At 37.4% G+C, this 20999-nt stretch overlaps 1 protein-coding gene across 1 annotated transcript in view; it reads left to right on the plus strand.

Moving 5' to 3' along the window:
* Positions 1-1944: 1944 nt before the first annotated feature.
* LOC140172559 (CCR4-NOT transcription complex subunit 1-like) overlaps positions 1945-20999 on the plus strand; it is a 91993-nt gene continuing 72938 nt past the window's right edge. Inside the window, 10 exon segments of the mRNA XM_072195703.1 lie at positions 1945-2249; positions 5509-5718; positions 6536-6659; positions 8068-8124; positions 8318-8461; positions 10363-10475; positions 16769-16951; positions 17718-17990; positions 19606-19733; positions 20413-20545. Of these exon segments, the coding sequence (XP_072051804.1) occupies positions 2148-2249; positions 5509-5718; positions 6536-6659; positions 8068-8124; positions 8318-8461; positions 10363-10475; positions 16769-16951; positions 17718-17990; positions 19606-19733; positions 20413-20545 (1467 nt within the window). The 5' untranslated portion in view covers positions 1945-2147.

Genomic DNA, 20999 nt, shown 5'->3' on the forward strand with positions numbered 1-20999 from the left:
GTGGTGGTCGCAATTTTATTGACGCCAACTTTTTGTCAATTTGGGACCCATAGTCCCCCCTTCTGAAGAAAATGATAGCCCCTCATGCTCATGCATGGTTTCTGTGCAGTGATATAAGCACAGAAACCATGCATGAGCATCTGTAGATGATTAAAATTGAATGACAGACATCAGCAGACACTGAAATAATTATATAAAGCAGCCCGCACCAGGTTACACGTTTTATCAAAAATGATAAACAAAAAACAATGTTTGGGAATATTAAGCTATGATAGATAGAATACCTCCATGATGGCCCAAGCCTGCGTCAAGAAGAAATCATCATGCAGGGAAATCACGCGTCACGAGCCATCATGATGTGTAAGAAGTTAAGCCTACGACTCCCCCCCTGAAATTTCCAACTTCATGATGCAGGTCTCGTGAAAATGTGCATATTAAAGCGTTTCTGTACTGTTTTCCTTTTTAGAGCATTTTATTTAAAAGGCGCCTCATGAATGTGTGGCCAAGAATTGCTTGCACCCCCCTTTCGGCTTGCCAAAAATTTCTTGCCCCACCCCCTCAATTTTACCCTCCCCAGGGCTCATAATTATTGCACAGCCCCTAATGTCACGTCCATATACATGACACGGTCAAGGGAAATGAGTCGCTAATATTGATTTTGAGATATTGGCAAAGAAAGTGTTATAAAATTCTTTTGTTTTATATTGTTTTTAGCGATTGATAAATTAATGTAACTTCGCAAAGAAAAGTTGTATCAACACGGGGTTTTCGGTTTCTGAAAGCTCTAAAAAAGTAGAAACATAATTTACTGTAAAACTCATTTTCGACCAGGGTCGACATGTGACTCATTCCCCTTGATCATGTCACAATTTTACTAGCTTCATTTCAATGAGCAATGGCCAGTTCTCTTTAAATTGCAAATCTTGTTGTGCAAAAAGTTTTTTCAACCAACATATTTTTGACCAAAACTCATTTTTGACCAAAACCACATTTTTACCAAAAATTTGACCCAAAATCATATATCTTTGACCAAAAATCACATTTAACAAAAATATCACATTTAAAAAAACAACAACACTTTTTTGATCAAAAGTCACGATGGCCAAAATCACATTTGGTCAAAAAATTACATTTTTGTACCAATATCACATGTTTTGACCCAAAATCACATCATTGACTCAAAATCATATCTTTGACCCAAAATCACATTTTACTAAATTAATTTAACAAAAATATCACATTTTTGACCAAAAATCACGATGGACAAAATCATATTTTGACTAAAACTCAACATTTTTTTAATCCTAATTGACATTTTGGACCCAAAATCACATTAACCAAAATATCACATTTTTGACCAAAAATCACAATGGCCAAAATCACGTTTTTGACCCACAGTCACATTTTTGACCCCAATTAAATCACATCTTTGAACCAATTGTTTTTTTCCAAAAATTGTTTGACCAAAACTCATTTTGACCAAAACCACATTCTTGACTATAAATAGCATTTTTGACCCAAAATCATATCTTTGACCAAAAATCACATTTAACAAAAACATCTTATTTTTAACCAAAGAACAAACTTTTTGACCAAATGTCACGATGGCCAAAATCACATTATTGTCTAAAAATTACATTTTTGAACCAAAATCACATGTTTTAAAATCCAAAATGTCATTTTTGACCCAAAAACACATCATTGACTCAAAATCATATCTTTGACCCAAAATCACATTTAACAAAAAATGCACATTTTTGACCAAAAATCACGATGGCCAAAATCACGTTTTGTGACGCACAATCACATTTTGACCCAAAATCACATTTTTGACCAGGCTTTTTGACTCAGTAAAAATTTATAATCACTGAAAATGGAAAATACCCATTTCACAAAATGGTCTAGCGCCCCCTTTTAAAATCCATTATGACGTCACCTCACAGAAATTGGAGTCATACAAATGGCCGACAAGCGTCGAAATTTCCACGATGTTTTACTAAGAAGAACCCTCGAATCACCCTAATTTAACCATCTTTGCAGAGAAATTGTATCATAAACTATATCAGCAACAAACAGAGTATCTAATAACAAACTTACCGCTGGTTTCTCCGCCAATTTAAGCGCCATACACCGGAAAGAATGAAATAATGAATCTGGACTCCCTTTCGCTGGCCTTGTCTCAAATCTCCAATTTAGTGGTCAATCTCACCAAGAAGAACTACAAGCAAAGCTTATCTGAGATTTCTTGTGTAAGTTACATCGATTTTCACCAATGGAGATTGAATTGTTTATTATTTCATTCTAACATGGATTATTCTAGCATCTATTTTCATCGTCATGTGGCATGCAATCAACAGCAGCAATTTATTGAGAAATTGGCAATTGCATGCATGTCATCATTTTTCATGTTTTTCATCTCTTCAAATCATTTTCAACCATCTGGATCATGATTCTTGCTTGGAATTCTTATTCACTTATCTTTTCCTGTAAACTTTTAATGAGAGCGTATTTTAAATTTAAACATACATTGCGTATTTACTGCGTTGAAACACACTTGCCTCTGATTGGCTGCTGGAGCCTGAGGTGATCTGCTGTTGCCGAGTGGAAATTTAAGAAGAATTGTCGAACTAGGCAAAATATCTAATTCTTGATCATGATGAGAGGATGTACCTTCTATGTCAGCGTACTTATCATGCAATAACACAATCGTGCGACCTACATGACTGAACCTTGACCTTGCTTACACATTGTACATGTAGCGATGACCATATTTGAAAACCGAGATTGGTAAAAAATATTCTCAAAAGCTGTGTTTGCGCCGCACGTAAGCGTGCATGTGGTCTTTGCTCCGTAGTACGCCGACGCAAATATCTGTGCATAGGTACCCAAGTTGGCTCTCATGATCGAGAATTGGATATTTTGCCTATAATTAGCACCGTACATCCAACATTGCAACATCACAGTCAGTAGTACATGTAGGCCTATTGTCTATCGGTCGTATATCATCTGTATACAACTTGGTTAACTATTGTACTAATGTTGACTGTTGTGCATGTTATAAATCATTAATTTGTTTTTGATGTGAAATAGCAAATTTATCGGGTTGCACAGCAAACAACCTACCGGTACATCTATAATAGTCTTACACTTAAATTGTACAGCATGCATTCTCAAATAGATTTTGTGAAGTGCACATTTAACATTAAAAAATGAGCTTGTTGAGGGTTCAGTATAGACCACTTGACATGTGACGTCATTGCCCGGCAGTATGCGCACGCATTATGGTACTTTCCATTGTTATTTGCCCTGCAGTGTGCGTGCGCATCGTAGTCTGCTCAGGGCATGTGTATTTTAAATCTCCCACCACATTTCATATAGTACAAGAAAGCCATTGAACAGTGAAGCGGTTCGTTCGGGCATATCGACAGACCAATCCCTCGCCTTTGTTGATAAACAATGATGTAAAGTGGTCTATAAGCATAGCATAGCACGCATGGTCTCTGACTTCCATGCATTCTTGATTTCACCTTAGTTCCAATACCTTTACCGTAGTCTTTAGGATGTTTTTCTGGAAGTCATCTGGTATTGGACATGTAGCTAGGATGTGAGCCTTCTTGCTTCTGGGTTACAGTTCTTGCATATTTGGAACACTTTGTTTTGATTGAACTGTGCCAGACTATTGCAAGGTGTACTGTATATGCCAGGTTTGGCACGAATATTGGCTCGCCTTACAAGCTTCGCCAGGAGTTATTCTTATTTTCACAGTACGGGGGAAGGTACTGGAGCAAAGTTTTTATTGCCATTTCAGCATAGCGCGTCTGCTTCCAGGCCCTAAGGACTGCTTCTTTCACTGTCTTCTTCCACTGGGTCTTCGTGGGAGAGTATAGAAGGAGTTGACCCAGGGAAGGCAGGTGATGTAGTAGCAATGACATGATCTCACACATCCTTAGAGTTGGTGTTACAAAAACATCTTGTGACTTGTCTGGTGATGATGGCATCTTCATCCCTATTGGTATTCCACAACAATGATGTATAGTTTGATCTTTTAAAAATACACTCTAGAGCATGCATGCAGGCAGGCAGGCATCCTCCTAGCAGTATCAGTAGACTGGTGCAATGGAGAATGCCTGAATGAACTGCATCCTCATGCAGACTGCAGATTCACAAAGAGATGTTGTTCTGATGTTCTCTTGGAGCTCTTTTGGTGGTTGTATAGGCGTGCACTTTTGTCAGTGTTGATGATACACCTGTAATGATGCATGTTTATTTCCTCAACAATATTATCCAGCAACTGTCGAGTACCTTCTTCATAGTTATTAGGGTTGGGATTTTCGGGTAATTTTGTGCCCAGGTACCCGTTTATTTTTCGGGCGGTACTGGTACCAGAAATTTAAAAAAAAAAAAAAAAAATTGTATTTTTTTTTAAAAGTTTTTTTTAAAAGTTTTGTAGTGTCTCTGGACCTAGACCTAAATGTTAGGATCATTCATGGTTGACCTAAAAAAAAAATAAATAAATAACAAATTTTCAAGATGTTTTGTATTTTTAATATGAAAATTGATAATTTGTATTCATGTCATACTCTATTAATGATTTCAAAATGCATTGAATTTGAATGCATTTTGAAATCATTAATAGAGTATGACATGAATACAAATTATCAATTTTCATATTAAAAATACAAAACATCTTGAAATTTTTTTCCGGTATCCGGCATGGAATTCCTGCCCGGTACTGCCTACCCGGCGGGACTTCAATTCCGGACTCGGTCCCTACCTTAATAGTTATCTTTTGAGGTTTTTTTCCATATGGCTTAACATCCAGTATTAAATGCTCAAGGGCCATACATGTACTTCTGCTGAATAATAAATACTACATACATGTAGGCCTACATGTATATTAAAAAAAAACACAGTTTGGTGACATATGAAAGCATTGCATCCTCAACAAAAACAAGATGCTTTCCTGAGTTGTTGGGTGCCTTTCCCTTCTTTAAAGTACAGAGTGCAGCATATGTTTCTTCTCAAGTTCCATGGAGATGTCAGTTTGATGTAACTTCTGCAGATTTTGCCCGATTTAGGACTTCAAACAATACCCGCATTTTTTTTTACATTTCTGCAAATGGATGGTGATAATTCAGCATTAAAAGGGCAAAAATTTAATAAATGAGGGGGTGGGGTGATACCCCCATAGCCCTGTACGGTAGCGCTCAGCTGTCCAACCAAGAGCCAGATCGATTTTCAGGAAATGGGCTATTCCAATTGAAATTCATACACCCCCTGTTGAAGACATGACCTTAACCTTCCACACAGGGAGTGTGAATTTCAAATGGGGTTACTTGTGAGTGCCTCCATTTGAACTCTATGCCCCCTGTGAGGAAAATTAAGGCCATGTCTTCCATATGGATGGATTTCAACTGGATTATAATAGCCCAATGGGTCTCTTGCTCACCTCACGTCGCTGCAATTCTTTCAATTGATTGTTTTCTCTTTTCTGACTTCCTTTTGCAGCTCGTATCGGAACACGGGCCGGAGGCAGATAGGCATCTGCTACGTTGCCTCTTCTCTAACGTGGACTTTGGTGGCGATGCCAAAGGGAGCAGTGGCAAGGATTTCCACCAGGCCCAGTTATTGACGCAGGAATCCGCCACCTTGATAACGAAACCAAACTTTGTCTCAACACTTTGCTACGCTATCGATAATCCTCTAAATCAACAGAAGGTAAGAACTTGTAAATGAATAAAAAAATAATTAATTCAGTATTCACTTCGAGCTGACCTAATATAACAGCAAATGAAGGGGGGGGGGTCATCAAATTTTGCCCTTGACAAGGGTGCCTATCCATTAGCTCCCCTTGGTAATGTTGTGAAAGTTGCAATCATGCTTATGAATAACATTGCCTATGGGAGCAAAAGGAGATATGGCAATGTTGCACTGAGCCCTTGATGTGTCTCTTAGGGGTGCGACTGATTTCTCAGGATTTTTCCTGATTACAGATTTTTTTTTACCATTTGTTTCAGGATTATTTAATTCCTTGCCCTTTTCCTGTACAAAAAAAAATAGGAAAGTTCTACTTTTATGATTTTATCAGCTATTGCCGGATTTGTTTTGACAACAGCAATCACACCTTTGGTCTCTTGAATAAATTTCCTCATATTTGTGCTGGAATGGATTCTAACATAGATGCAAATTCTAATGATTTGATGATGTTGATTTCAACTAATGTGTACCATCTTGTATTATGTTTAAATCTGATGAAGAAACTGATGACTACAAACGTAACAAAGTACACATTTATGATGAAATAGTTTTCCTGAATTAATCCTGTGGTTATCTCAAATTTTGAAGTCATGGGATTTCATCCGGTCTTATCCGGCCAGCCATAAAAGATTATTGACATGCTGAAACTTCACTTTACTTCTGTTGAAAGAACAGTTACTGTTCCTGAGTCTTCTTTCTCTTCCTTCCTGAAATTCAATAAGTTGACATATTTTTGAATATTTTTTTTTCTTGCCCCAATCTTGTACATCTTTTACAGAGTCTCAAGCCTTCGCCTCAACTCTTCACTCAAATCAGTAAGATCCTCAAACTCACTAAAGTTCAGGAAGTTGTATTTGGACTCGCACTTACTCACTCGTCTCGTGCTGAGGTCAGGACTCACGGTAAGTGCTAGCACTGCTTCAGTGCTGGATATGAAAAACCATCCCTGGCATTAATCAATTGAACCCCAGCCTGCGCGCTTGGTGGCTTCTTCGCAGCTATGTGCGCGGAGGTATCACGATCAGAGGAACAAGTTCTTTCAAATGTGTTTTTTGTCATTTCCACTCCCTACATTGGTGTAAGTATGTGACTTATTTCTGAAAACTTTTTTTTTCCAGTTGTATCCAGAGATGAATAAGAGATCAAAGAAAAATGTGAACAAAGTGTGATGAAGTGATGTTTCGTGTATTATCATGAGGGCCGATTGTTCTGTTGTCAGTCTCGAACAAGCCACGTCCGGCATCGCTTGCCTTGCATTATTTTTTTAAGCAGAAGATGTCACAATTGAGTTTTGGAAAAAAAGTGTGACGTGTCATGTCAAAAGGAGACACTTTTGGGCAGGATCGTAAATGGAGAAATAGCCAAAAATATGCCTGGAAGCGATTTTTTCACAATTTGGGTTTGTTGCAAATTTGTGATGTTATTAATGTTTAAAATATTGTCTGATAGTTTCAGACCAGAATATACCGCATCTTGTATTTTTTGAGACATTTTTCAAGGTAATTCCTACTCTCACCATCGTCAATAATATTTTTAAAGGCCGATATCTCAATTTCCAATTTTATAATACCATAACTTACGAACTCAATATCTCCGCTTAGGAATATCCGATTTCATTGGGGAAAACGGCGTTGTGGAGCAAAATATCTCTATATTTAAGATATGTAAAAACCTCAAAATTGATAACCTTCCCAAAAGTGTCTCCTTTTGACATGACACGTCACAAGTGTGAGCATGAGACAGTTCTGTCTAACTCATTTCATAGAATTATTGGTCCACATGTGCCTCATGGTCTCCAATGTCCTTGTTATCTCTGGTTGCACCATGTGTAAGAAATTGAACCAGGAAGTAGTGCTGTAATCGATTGTCGTAAGTATCGATAGTCGGAAAATACATAGACTTCCGACATGTCGAAACACTCAATGTCAGTATCGATACACAAACGACATGGCACACATTGCCAAAGTCATGTAAAATTGCGGATTTGCAATACCACTTTCGTTTGTTTGATGCATGATCCATGTAGTTTTAGCTGTTAGGCTTCAATACACTTGTTGTTAACTTGTTTCTGGAACTTACTGATAATAAAATTGGTAAACTCAAATCCGTGTTTCAAACTGCGTGAGTATCGATAATAGTATCGACATGTCGGATGTTTGCCTCCCGACATATCGATACCCAGAAAGCTTATCGATTACAGCACTACCAGGAAGTCAATTTCACAACACAACAACAAGATTTTGCGATTTGTGATTATTAATGTTAGAATCCTTTCACACATTCTTCTGTCTTGTTTTGATTTTGTTGCAGCTTCGCAGTTTGTGAAACAGAAGTTACCTGATTTACTGCGCTCCTACATCGATACAGGTAAGGCTATCAAGTGAAATGATCTTGAAGAAATACTTTTATCTTAGAGCTTAAGTTGGAGGAAAGTTTAAAAATGTGTAAAAAAACAGGAGATACATGCACATACCAGCTTTATGAAGAGATGTATTTATTTTGTGGCGTTTTGTTGGGTAAGGTTGTAGGTGTGACCCATCTGAATTGTTTTGATTTCTAGATTTACGAAGTGCTCAAGAAGGAGGTTTAGCCGACGTATCAGTCGAGGTCCTTCATCTGTTACTGACACATCTGAATCGATCTAAAGACCAGCTCGGAATCGGTGGCTCCCAACGGGACGCTTTTCTGAAAACTATCAAGAAAGGTAAGATCATGTGTCATAAAGCAAGTAGCTATAATAATATAGTTTGATATTTATAGAAGCACAATTATCTACAGAGTTGGAAAACTTAAACAGTGATGATGCATTTCCAAATAGAGGGTATTCATTACTACGTCATTGATGTGATTGCTCATGCATACAATTCCTCCACATAGGTTGTTTAGCTTAATCGGGAGAGTGACCTCTTGAAATGATGATCACAGTTATCTTTGAGTTATTACAGTGAGGCCCACGTACAATGTTCAACACAAAGTGAACAATGCTATAACTTGGAGGACAAACAAACCAACACCGCCAAATTCGACTGACATGTGTACAACGTGGGAAGCTATGGGGAAATTGAACACTTGTTGTCTGATCATGCATGTGTTTATGGTTCAGGTAGCGGTTACTTAGCAACTCTCGTTCCGCTTGGGTGTATTGCATACACTCTATTGCATTTTAGCAAAGCAAATCACACACCGAATTATGTTGCATATTCACCTCATTTTTTTTTCGATCTGAGCAATTAAAGTCCAAAAATGAGCAAAAACAGCCTCAAATACATTATCCAGGGTTAAAAAAATACTGTATGGTTACTAAGCTATCATATTTATCTAAGCGTCGCTGTTTGTGCGTATTTATGCGATAACTGCGAGTTGCCCGGTTGCGCACATACTTACACGATTGTCTGCATTATTGCGCTATATGATAAAATAAAAATTGAGGAAAGACGGCGGGTAGAATAAACACAGGAATATCAAAATGAATCGGGAGAGTGCATGGGTGCCATGGGTTGGCGATTTTTTTTAACAATCTGGGAAACATTGGTGACCAGCTTTGCGTACATGGTAAAAATAATAAAACTATTGATCGGTCGAACTGCGCAATCACAACATCCATGTACATCCATTCGGTATATAAAACAAATATTGACTGCTTTATATTTGGGACATGGTTAAAATATTATTATAGGCCCGCGGTGATCTCGAAACCATGCTATGACCCGAGGCGCATGACCCTCAGCTGCATCTCGGGTCATGATTTTGAAATCACCTTGGGCCTATAATTTTAACCATGTCCCTCATAGCAGTCAATATTTGTATACTATTAAGCAATACATTTTATGTTTTCACTTTCACATATTTGCTATAGCAGTTAATGGGAAAGCAGTACTAAAGCCGCATGGACAGAAAGGGATAGAGGATGAGAGGAAAGCGGGAGAAGAGGAGTGTGAGTTTGAAGGAGAGGCGGGGTCAACGAAGAAGAAGTTGATTCAAATCATTTGTCAAATGAAACAACTGATTCAACTAATTAATTATTTAGAGAGTTGGTAAAATTGTTTGCAAAAACACTCAGAGGGTGGTGATGCATTTGCAAATTGCGTTTGTTTACGCTAGCGCTAGTGGATTAACCCTAACCCCGAAGGACTTTTTGACGACTGGATGGGAAAAAAGGGAGAAATAAAGAGAGAAAACAAACAAAGAAGGTGTTGGCTCAGAGTGGGATTCGAACCCAAGACCCTTCGCGTGCCAAGCAGTAGGCCGCTGATAACTAGCCACCGGTCTTGCGCTGCCAGGGCCTGCAAATTTGTGCCCATATATCACTTAGGGTGATTGCGTCATCACATCCCATGGGATGCACGCACGTGCTGTGAAGTTGTTTGTAGTGTTATGTAGTATTCAGGCTTGTTAGGGTTAAAAAAATCTTGAATTACATTGCGCAAGTTTACCATTTGGTGTTCAAACTAAATTTGCCACATTATGGTTATAAATTTAAATGTGAAAGATTTGTGAATGAAGAGATTTGGGAAATTGCAGCTTTCCACATCAACTGTTGTTCAAATATAATTTTCACTTGAACACCTGACATACTTGGTTCATCTCTATTATTTCTCTTGACAGATTTTCCACCTGACCAAGTACCAGTTGTACTGAGCTCGTCGCTGTACAGTGAGAAACAGGACGTCAGGATGGACCGACTCCTCAATGACACAGGCGTCCTGCCCAAGGGAGTGGTATGTATTGATTACAATTTTTACTTTTTTACTGCTCTCATATAGCACCTTTATGTCACACTCAAAAGTGATGGTATTTATTTGTAGACCTTAGAATTGATTCACTTCATACATGTATGCATGGCAACCTTGGCATGTAACATGACTGTATTTTGATTGCAATATCAAGACAGGGCCAGGATAAATTGGGGCAGTCTGCAGGCCTTGTCTTTCGAAAATCGAAGGTGTGCAACAAATTGCATACCTCAAACGTGACCATTTCAGGTGTGCGATCATACTCGCATGCCTCAAAAGGCTATGCCTGAGTCAGATTTAATCCAACTGGGATTATTATTTACAAATACTAGCGGGACACCCGCGCTACGCGCGGGTCCCCGCTAGGTGAGTAAATGGGAGCGTTCACTAAAACGGGAGGAATTACTGGTAGAATCATTGAAAAGGTAAATTTCATTTATCTGAGTCTGACCCTCGTTAAGCCTAAGTTTCCATTTTAGCTTCTTTCTTTTTTAGTTTCTTCTACATGGGCCAATTTTGTTCCATTTTTTAAAAACATTTTGCTGCTAAGCTTGCAAATTTCCGTTACCATGTTTTTTATTTACTCAATCCCTTTCCCATTATTTTCTAAATCTGTCCTTTCTTACATTTCCCTGTTGACTTCATTTTGTATTTGCTGCTTAGCTTGTGATTTCCCGTTTTCATGTTATTTATTTAGTTCTGTCCTCAGTTTAATAGCTTTTTTTATTTAAATCATCTAATTTTATTAGATTTTATTATTCTTTCCTTCTTTAGCCTATTTTATTCCCGTTTTCATTTTCTTACTGACTAACTATAGGCTAACCCACATACTCGTAGGCCTACCTGTTTGTCCTCATTTTGTTTTCTTTTTTAATTACAGTAGGCCTACCTCTTCATGTTGTTTGTACTTTTTAACACACATCTTTTCCCCGTATTTATTACGCCTACGGTCGGTCGTTCCCCCGTATTATCATTCATTGCGCGACTCTCGTCGTTGCTTACGCTACGACATGGCGTAGTGCTGCGTTACCAAGCGCTATCGCTGAGCTTACGCGAGCGGCTTGGCATTAGATACGCCCGCATTGACGCGCACGGGCTAGCTTGACAACTGACTCCTTTTTGTTTACCCAGCATAGCAACGTACTACATTTTCACTGATTTTGAGGCCAATTTTGACCGTTTTCAACCAAATAAAGTTTAAACACGTTCCGTATATTCATCGATCTCCGTATGAATTTGGCGACATTTGGATCGAAACTGACGGAGCCTTTCCATGATACATAGATACATAGATAGATAGATAGATAGATAGATACATACAACATTTCCCTATTTATAGTAAGATGGTAAATTATGAGCAGAGGAATTCCAAATTTTTGTGTCCAATATACTGAAAATTTAGAAAATCCCATAGGAAATTTGCCGAAAAATGGCTTGTGCCCCCCAGTCAGACCCGGTGCCCCAATCATGTTCGGTGCCCCCCTCCCAATATGATCATTGATCACCCATGCTACGCCACTGATTTCTAGTGCATTAACAACTCGCTGTAAAACTAGATGCAAACTGCTGAAAACAAAACATAATCATAGCAACAGGACAACAATGTAGAATTTTTATTTTGGTGTTTTTCACTGTTAATTTCAGAACTGTAAATTAAAGTCTGAAAATATTTTTCCCCATAGGCTTTATTGTTTTAGATGTCTGAAGCTGCGAATATAAGAAAACCGCAAACCTGCTCAGAACAGTGAAAATCACAAAAAAAAATTTTACTGCTTAAAATAACCAGCTCTATAGCTTGCAGTAGTAATTAAGATAAATCAATATGTTGCGATATGCTAAGCATCAATGTGATTTATATCATTAAAAATAAATTAACAAATGTTATTGTTGTTATTATTTACATGCTTTTCATGTTTAGTTTACGTGCTAATGTGTAGCTGTTGAAATTACGAATAAAAGAAACTGTTCAGAAAAGTGAAAATCTGCAAAAATTAATACCGCAAAAATGTCCGGCTATACATAATTATAAATCTGTTGTGAGTGTGGGATGAAATGAATGCAGTTGGCAAGTACATTGACTTGTAAACAGGAAGGGTGAGGTGTCCATTCTGAAATATTCAGAGCTGTGGTTTGACCTGTGTTTTTACTTATTAGAGCCCATGTTATAAAGGTAAAAATGAAATATTTGTTCCCATTAAAATTTCATGTGACATGTTTACTAAAAAAGTGTGTCTAAAAGAAGTAAATAAAAGAGGAAATAAAAATGAAGAATGTGTGTGTCCATGTCCACAGCATGATTTCATGAAATCAAATTTACAATAACTCAAATTCTTATTCAAATTCATTAAAATAAAATATTGTTTTTTTATTTATGACCTAGGGTATTATGAAAATTTACACCCTGCAAAAATTCAATAAAAGCAGCTTTGGTTTTAAAAGCAAACAGGAAATTAGCCTTAGATCTGCAACCTAGGTCCCTTGATATTAAACTACTATATTTATCCCATCTATGATAGCCCTTGTTTTGAATTAGTAGTGGATGATGTGCAAGATCAATATTCTTTGCATGATGGAAAGCACTTTCCCCCTTTTTTTTTCCTTTTTTTTTTTTTGAAGTATTATTGAACTTATTTTAAATGAAAATGTAATCTTAGCTAATTTACAATAGACAATAAGCAATAAAATGGTCCTTGCTATAATTTTGAATTTTGTGAGTTAAACCGAAAGTGACTTTCACAAAAATAAAATGTCTTTTCAAAATAAATAAATGTGCTTAGTATACAACATAACATTACGACACCTGCAAGTGCAAGATGTTTAATTCCTCTTTTATCCTCGGGCTAAATGTTATCTTTAAACTAGGATGGTTGCCATGGTAACGGTGACCTCAATTTATAGGAAGTACATTGAAGTTGTGTTTTTTGTTAGTAAGCAAACATACTTGCCTAATTTGTATTCATGCAATATTCAAAATTGTTGCATATTGCAATAGCAGTTTGTAGTGTTGGTGAATAAATTCCTGCTGTATTTATACACATAAACCTCTTGTAAATATGTGCAGCACAAAAAGAAAGTCCTGACTTGTTTGAGTGGCATAATTCTTAACATGATTAAGAACATCAAAATTGATATGAAGAATTTTATTATTTGCAGTTGTGATACTTATTATTTGCAGTTGTGATACCTTGTGAAAACAAAATTATAAATTGTCTAAATTGTGATTCGCAATTGGTTGGATTTGGCAGTTGCAAATTCAATCAGATCACAGAATGTAAAATTTAAAAACTCCTGAAGTGAGTGGCCGTCAACGGGTGTCATCGCTCAGTAAGAACTTGCACTAACCTCCGGCCCTCCAAGTCCATATTCAAAGCTTAACACATGATCGTTCTGAAAATTCAAAATGACCCCTATTCAGACATGCCAACTAGTACGGTTTCACCGTATTTTGTACGGTAAAACGTGAAAAATACGGTAGTACGGTCACCCCCAAAAAAATACGGTATTCCAGAATTTTGACCAAAATAATAAAATGTTGTGTCTTAAAAAGATAAACAGCTGCAAGATTAGACTACCGACTGAATTACTGGCATCATTTGACCACTTTCTTGGTCTGTTAAAGTGGTTGCCAACATCGTTTTTCTCTCGACTTTCGATGATGCATGCACATTAAAAAATTATTATTTAATAGGCCTACAAGATGCTTTCCGAAATAATTTTCTTCTGGCTTGCAGATTTTTCATGCACATTAATAATTTTTATTAACCACCTAATGCTATGTCTTCTGAAGGTATTTAGTTAACTATTTAGCTCTTTTGGTGCAAAAGAATAAGCATACAAAAAGGTTTCCGACTTCCTTTTACTTCAGACTTTCGCACCATGCATGCACATTAAAGAAATATTTAATAGGCCTACAAGATGGTTTCCGAAATAATTTTCTTCCGACTTGCAGATTTTTCATGCACATTCATATTTTTTATTAACCACCTAATGCTATGTCTTCTGAAGGTATTTAGTAAACTATTTAGCTCTATTGGTGCAAAAGAATACGCCTACAAGGTTTCCGACCTCCTTTTACTTCCGACTTTCGCACGATGCATGCACATTAAAGTAATATTTATAAGCCTACAAGATGGTTTCCGAACTTATAATTTTCTCCTGACTTGCGGATTTTTCATGCATATTAATATTTTTTATTAACCACCTAATGCTATGTCTTCTGAAGGTATTATAAGTAGGCCTAAACTATTTAGCTCTATTGGTGCAAAAGAATAAGCCTACATTACAAGGTTTCCGACCTCCTTTTACTTCCGACTTTCGCATGATGCATGCACATTAAAGAAATATTTTTAGGCCTACAAGATGGTTTCCGAAATAATTTTCTCCTGACTTGCGGATTTTTCATGCACATTAATATTTTTTATTAAGCATCTTCATCTAACTCAGTGCTACACATGCTATGTCTTCTGGAGGTATTTAGTTAACTATTTAGGATAAGCCTGCAAGATGCTTTCCGACTTTTTCTCAATGGTGCACATAGTGGCACATTAATATTTTTAATATTTTTTTAACCATGCATAGACAACTGCTATACCCAGTACAGTCTTCTAATTGACATTGGCATTAAACTGTTTAATTTTTTTTGTTGTTGAAAACATGAACAAACCCCGATGTTGATGTTAGGCCTACTGACTGATTATGATGATGATGATGATGATGATGATGATGATGATGATCAATTATTTTCTGAACTTGAAAGTTTTAACAAAGCATGCTTCTAACAACATTAGAAGTAACAAAACCCAATGTTTCCAAAAATATATCAATTTGTTTGGTCTACATACTTTATCTAATTTCGTGAGGTCAAAGGTCACATACAAGGTCAAAGGTCGACTGAGGTCACCAAATCTTTTAATAATTAATTTTCAACTGTGCATCACATATCCGAAAATCAGCTTGATCAATCATGTAATTAAGGAAATATGAGGACTTTAAGATGACCCCTTTCCATGTAAAGTATAGCAAAGTAGCACTTTCAATGAGTGATAACTCGTAAAGGAAGCATCTTTCTGTATTGATTTTTTACTTTGATGGAATGGTTCTTTGGTATTGCTTAATGTGATTGCAAATTGTAAGGTGGGCCCCTGGACCACGTCCACACGTGCTTGGTCACACAAGTGCTCCCTCGCAATTAGGCCTATGTGTTCTACTTTCGGGGTATCTGGGGTTGGCAGGTATGCAAAAGGTACATATTTAAAAAATACGGTTTTAGGGTGCAAAATACGGATTTTTGTTCTTCTGAGTACGGAAATCTGGATTTCAAAGTTGGCATGTCTGCCTATTGGACCAAATTTAAAGAACATTTTGATTAATCTTTACCCCTATTTTGTACTGAAATGGGTATAATTTAACAGGAAGTTGGGTTGAAAACTACACGTACCCCTATTTTCACAATTTCGAGAACACTTTTCAAGAAACTATCCCTATTTTGGCATTTCAAGACTATTAAAAATAACATTTCAATGGCGCCGTTTAATGACAACATTCTCAATGTTGACAAGGACTGGGCACTAACCGCAGTCTTTTTTTAATTGGGAGAGCATTGTGCAAGGTGTAACTCTCTACACAATAATAAAGGTTGCAAAATTCGTTAAAATCCAGAAGGTTTTAAATTCTCATTACTCAAGTGAGGTATCAAACCTCAGCTAACTAAATTCTTAGCACATTTATGTCAATTTCAAAGTTGTTAATCGCTCATGTTGAGAATTATGACCACTCAAACAAGTGTGGACTTTCTTTTAGCGTGTTGTTTATTTTGTGGTTTTTACTAAGTTATAAATAGTTGTGAATAGTGAGCATCATCTCCTGACATGTGACTTCACACTCTACCGACACTGGTGGCAGTATTTCAAGTTAAAAAGTGTGCAGGACAATTCACTGTATTTAATATTATAGTTCTGAACATATTAACTGCCCTGAACTGTTAGTATTTCAAAAGGGTATTGTGTAAATTGTGAATCTTGGCAGTGGCTTGCCCCCCCTCTTGCCCCCTCCCCCGCCCATTTTTTCCCCTGTTTTTGAGACTTATTCAGGCTTTTTGTCAAAAGTGGACTTTCATCCCTATAGGGGCAGTGTGTGTAGGATGTTCAGTATATATTCCAAAATGTATTTAAAATCAGGCATGGGCATATACAGGATCCGTAGATTATCCAGTTCCTAAAAAGATTGGAAATTGCAGCGTGTTGATCATCAATTTGTTTTATATTATTTCTTTTCTTCAGATGGATGGTTCACTGGCAGACATGATGCGTGAGATTGGCTATGGCTGCTGTACCACGATGGATGAATGCCGTAAGACCTTAGTCCAAATTGGCATCAACGCCATCTCAGCATCGGCAGTGGCAAGAGTTATAGGCATGATGGCCAGAACACATACAGGGTTATCAGAGAATATGCCATTACAGGTGAGCTGTGTGTATGATCAAATTTCACAACATCTAGGTAATAGACAATTTATGCATAATTACAAAGTTTCGCTAACACTAAAATGGACAGTTTGCTCCAGTGGTAGTCATTGTACACACCACTTCATGGCGAGTGTTCCCAGGGTCCATTTCGCTAAACTCAGGCATGAGAATTTGCAGCTGATCAGCTGAATTCAGCTTTTCTGACTATTCAAATTTACACATTTTCATTTATTTTCAGCCCAATTTTGGGTCTTTTTTTGCCAATTTCACACTGTTTTTTTAGCTTTGCTTTGTTCTACTTCAGCTTTTTCAAGCAAAGCCACTCTCATGCCTATAAATTTTACGAAGCTTTGTAAGTCTTGAAATCGTTTGTAACTTTCGATTTTGTCGTAAGTTCACTTAACTTACTTACGAATGGTACCCTTCAAATGAAATAGAGATTTACTGCAGGGACCCTTGTGTAAAGTTACGTCTAGTATTGGGTAGTCGTAACTTTACGAATGGTTACTTGAGTTATGAAGAATTAAAAGTTTAGTGAAATGGACTCCTGGCTATTTAATTACACTTTGATCTTGGCAGTTCTGCATATGGAAGAAAATATACAAAAATGCATGCTTCCAGCAATTGTTGCGGAACAAGTTACAGCGGTGTGAAAAATGTTGTGTGTGTTACAGCATTTGTACTTTCCTGATGAGAACTTTATATTTCATTAGTCGTATTCAGAGTGAATTAACATGCTATATATATTCCTGTTCTTATCTAGTCGATATCTGGAAGCAGTGTTTGGAGTGACGGAAAGGACAAGCCAGAGGCCAACCAGACGACAACGTGGAACGTTGACGTATTCGTGGAGGTGGTCAAAGACCTGGCTCCGCACCTCAACTTCCGCGAGGTTGTCCCAGAGATGGACCATCCGAATTTCATCTTGAAGGATGCACAAGGGCTGAGAATTGTTAAGAATGCCTTCCTCAGGGGTCTGCAGGATGTCTTCCCTATCGAGGTGCTCTACAGAAGATGGAAGAATACAGATGGACAGGTAGGGTGCTGAGGTTGATTCTTTGACTTCCCATGATGCACTTCAAAATTGTAAATGTAATGTGATAAAAGAGCCAAATTCAACACCTTTTTATATTCAAATGTACAAGAAAATGGTTATTTGGAGGATATATTCATCAACCTTTCTCTCATTTGAACTAATAAATGTGCAAGCCTGGAAATAAGCAGGCACCCGGGAGTCATTTACCCAATGGTCATAGCATTTTGGCTCATGGTCCACACCAAAATCCTGTGAACCAGGCTCTACATTTGAAACAAAAAATGGAGCCACCAGGTTTTTGTATTTACTATATATATTTAGCATGTATAATTCAAATTGAAATGACTCGAAGCTCTTTTTAAAATGGCTCCTGGCTCACTAGCTAATCACAGGACCAGGAGCCACTTTTTCCAAGCATGTGGCTCTTGGTCCAGACCTGCTTATTTCCAGACATATAAATGTGTCTGAATAAAATTTTGGAATACCGTAGAATTCCGTCTAGAAGCATATATTATGCCTCTAAACAAGGGTTTTTTTTAACGAAAGATATGAAAGGCCAATACCCTTCTCAAAAACATTGCAATAGATTGGTCTTACAAATATACATGTTTGTACAGCCGCTTTTATCAGTAATATAGTTGTTCAAACTCCAAATAACGTTTTTGTTGAGAGTGTCTGCCTCTTGTCTCTTGTGTCAAAAAAACCTCGTTTAGAGGCATATATATGCTTGTAGACGGAATTTTTCACTAATCTTACTATAAATAGGGGAATGTTGTATCTATGTGAGTCCATTAAAGGCTCCGTCAGTTTCGATCCAAATGTTGAGAAATTCATACGGGAGATCGAGGAATATGCCGAGACTCAAGTGAAGAAATTTGGTTGAAAACGGGCAAGAATTGGCCTCAAAATCAGTGAAAATGTGGTCCGTTGCTATCCTAGGTAAACAAAAAAGGATTCAGTTGCTAAGCTAGCCATGCTGGTCGTACGGGCGTATCTAATGCCAAGCCGCTTGCGTAGCGCAGCGATTCCGCGCGGGTAACGCAGCACTACGCCATGGCGCGCGTAAACAACGCAGAGTCACGTAATGAATGATAATCGGGTGAACGTACTAATAGGCGTAATAAATACGGGAAAAAGATGTGTGTTAAAAAGTACAAACAACATAGAGGTAGGCCTACTATAAATAAAAAAGAACTTGAACAAAATGAGGACAAACAGGTACGAGTATGTGGGTTATATATAGTTAGTCACAGTAAGAAACTGAAAACGGGAATAAAATAGGCTAAAGAAGGAAAGAAAGAAACTAATCAGGAAATGTAAGAAAAAAAAGCTATTTTTAAGATCAGATAATTTAAATAAAAAAGCTCCGCGCACCCGCTAGTTCTGTTTAATTTGAACAAGCTTTGAACATATAGAAACCTAAAAAATCAGGCATGAGAATTTTCCTGCTTTTTGGGGGGCCAAATTTCCGCACTTTCTTTTAATTTCAGCCACTTTTTGGCCTTTTTAGCCTCATTTCAAGCGTTTTTTCAGGCTTTTCCAAACTTTTCAGGTTTTTTCATGGATGATCATTCTCATGCCTTTTATAATGATTCATTTGTTTAAAAATTTCTAGCTTTCGTGGATCCAACAAGCCTTATCCAATCCAGATGTCTTCTGTTTTGCTGACTATCCTTGCCACACAGTAGTTACAGATATATTGAAAGCGCCACCTGAAGACGACAACCGAGAAATAGCCACATGGTAAGGTCTATGGGCATCATTAGGTTGCCAGCCTTTTTGAAAGCTTTGGATTTTCTTTGCTTTTAGGAACACTGAGTGATAACTAACAGTAACGGCACCATTGTTGGTGGGGTAAAAGTGAAATCTGGGGGTAGTGGGCAAAATCAGAAAAGATAGCATTTTTTGCTCTAAATATTGGGGTTTCTCATGATTTTTGTGGTTCTGCTGAGGAGCAAGCCCTGTGCTTCCCCTTGGCGCCTCAACTGTAAGTCGATCATAATTACAAATCATAACAACAGGTTGTTTTATCATTAGCTGAGAAATTCCCTTTGGAGTTAATGCATAAAATATTACATGCTTAAACATGTGATCAGACCCAGCTTTTAAATATGTTTACTTTGTCTTCAGCCCTGCTGATGTTTTGCAACTTTCATTTACAAGATTAATATCAATAAAACCTTAATGCATGACATGGTTTGATATTGAAGGCTATGCAGTATTTTCCACCTGGTCCTGCAGATTTTACATGGGCTCTTATAAATTTACAGGATTTATGTGTGACCCACATATTTTGCATAGCAGTAGACTACTACTTTTTGACCCCAAAGTGCCAACTGTAGAATGTTGTAATTAAGTACATCTCTGCTTGGACTGTCAATAGAGTTGACATTTATGTCATGTATATATCTTTTCTCTGTAGGAAATCTTTGGATCTTGTGGAGACCCTCCTGACTCTTGCTGAGGTCGGCAAGTACGAGCAGGTCAAGAATTTGTTTGGATTCCCCATCAAACACTGCCCTGACATGTTATTACTTGCTATGCTTCAAGTACAGGTAAGGACTGAAATCCATGGGTATACAGAGGAGTTGTAACAAAGATCAGATAAAGGTAGCACTAGGTATCCCACAAATTATGAGAGGTGAAAATTGATGTCTTGTGCACCACATGCCTTATGAAGGGACTCTGACCAAGGCGGATATCAAATCAAATGTTCACCTGAAGAGCCTTATGGTGAAAACTAGTTTGCGAATCTCTCTAGAAAAAGTTAATTTCTTAGACATAATGACAACTTGAAGTTTATCGTGTAGAAGCTTTAGCTTCAAATGTATATACATCCGCCTTGGTCATAGTCCTGCTGCATAGCGAAAGGGACATCGGAAAAGGAACCTCTTTATTGTCAACAACAAAGTTGTGCCTTAGGCCAATTGTCTTAAGAAGAGTGACACAAAATGGAATCGTAACCCCGAGCCATTGTGTCCTTGTGAATCTGCAGTCATTATATTTTTA

This window comes from Amphiura filiformis, chromosome 16 (genome assembly GCF_039555335.1).
Source record: "Amphiura filiformis chromosome 16, Afil_fr2py, whole genome shotgun sequence".
Classification (NCBI taxonomy): Eukaryota; Metazoa; Echinodermata; class Ophiuroidea; order Amphilepidida; family Amphiuridae; genus Amphiura; species Amphiura filiformis.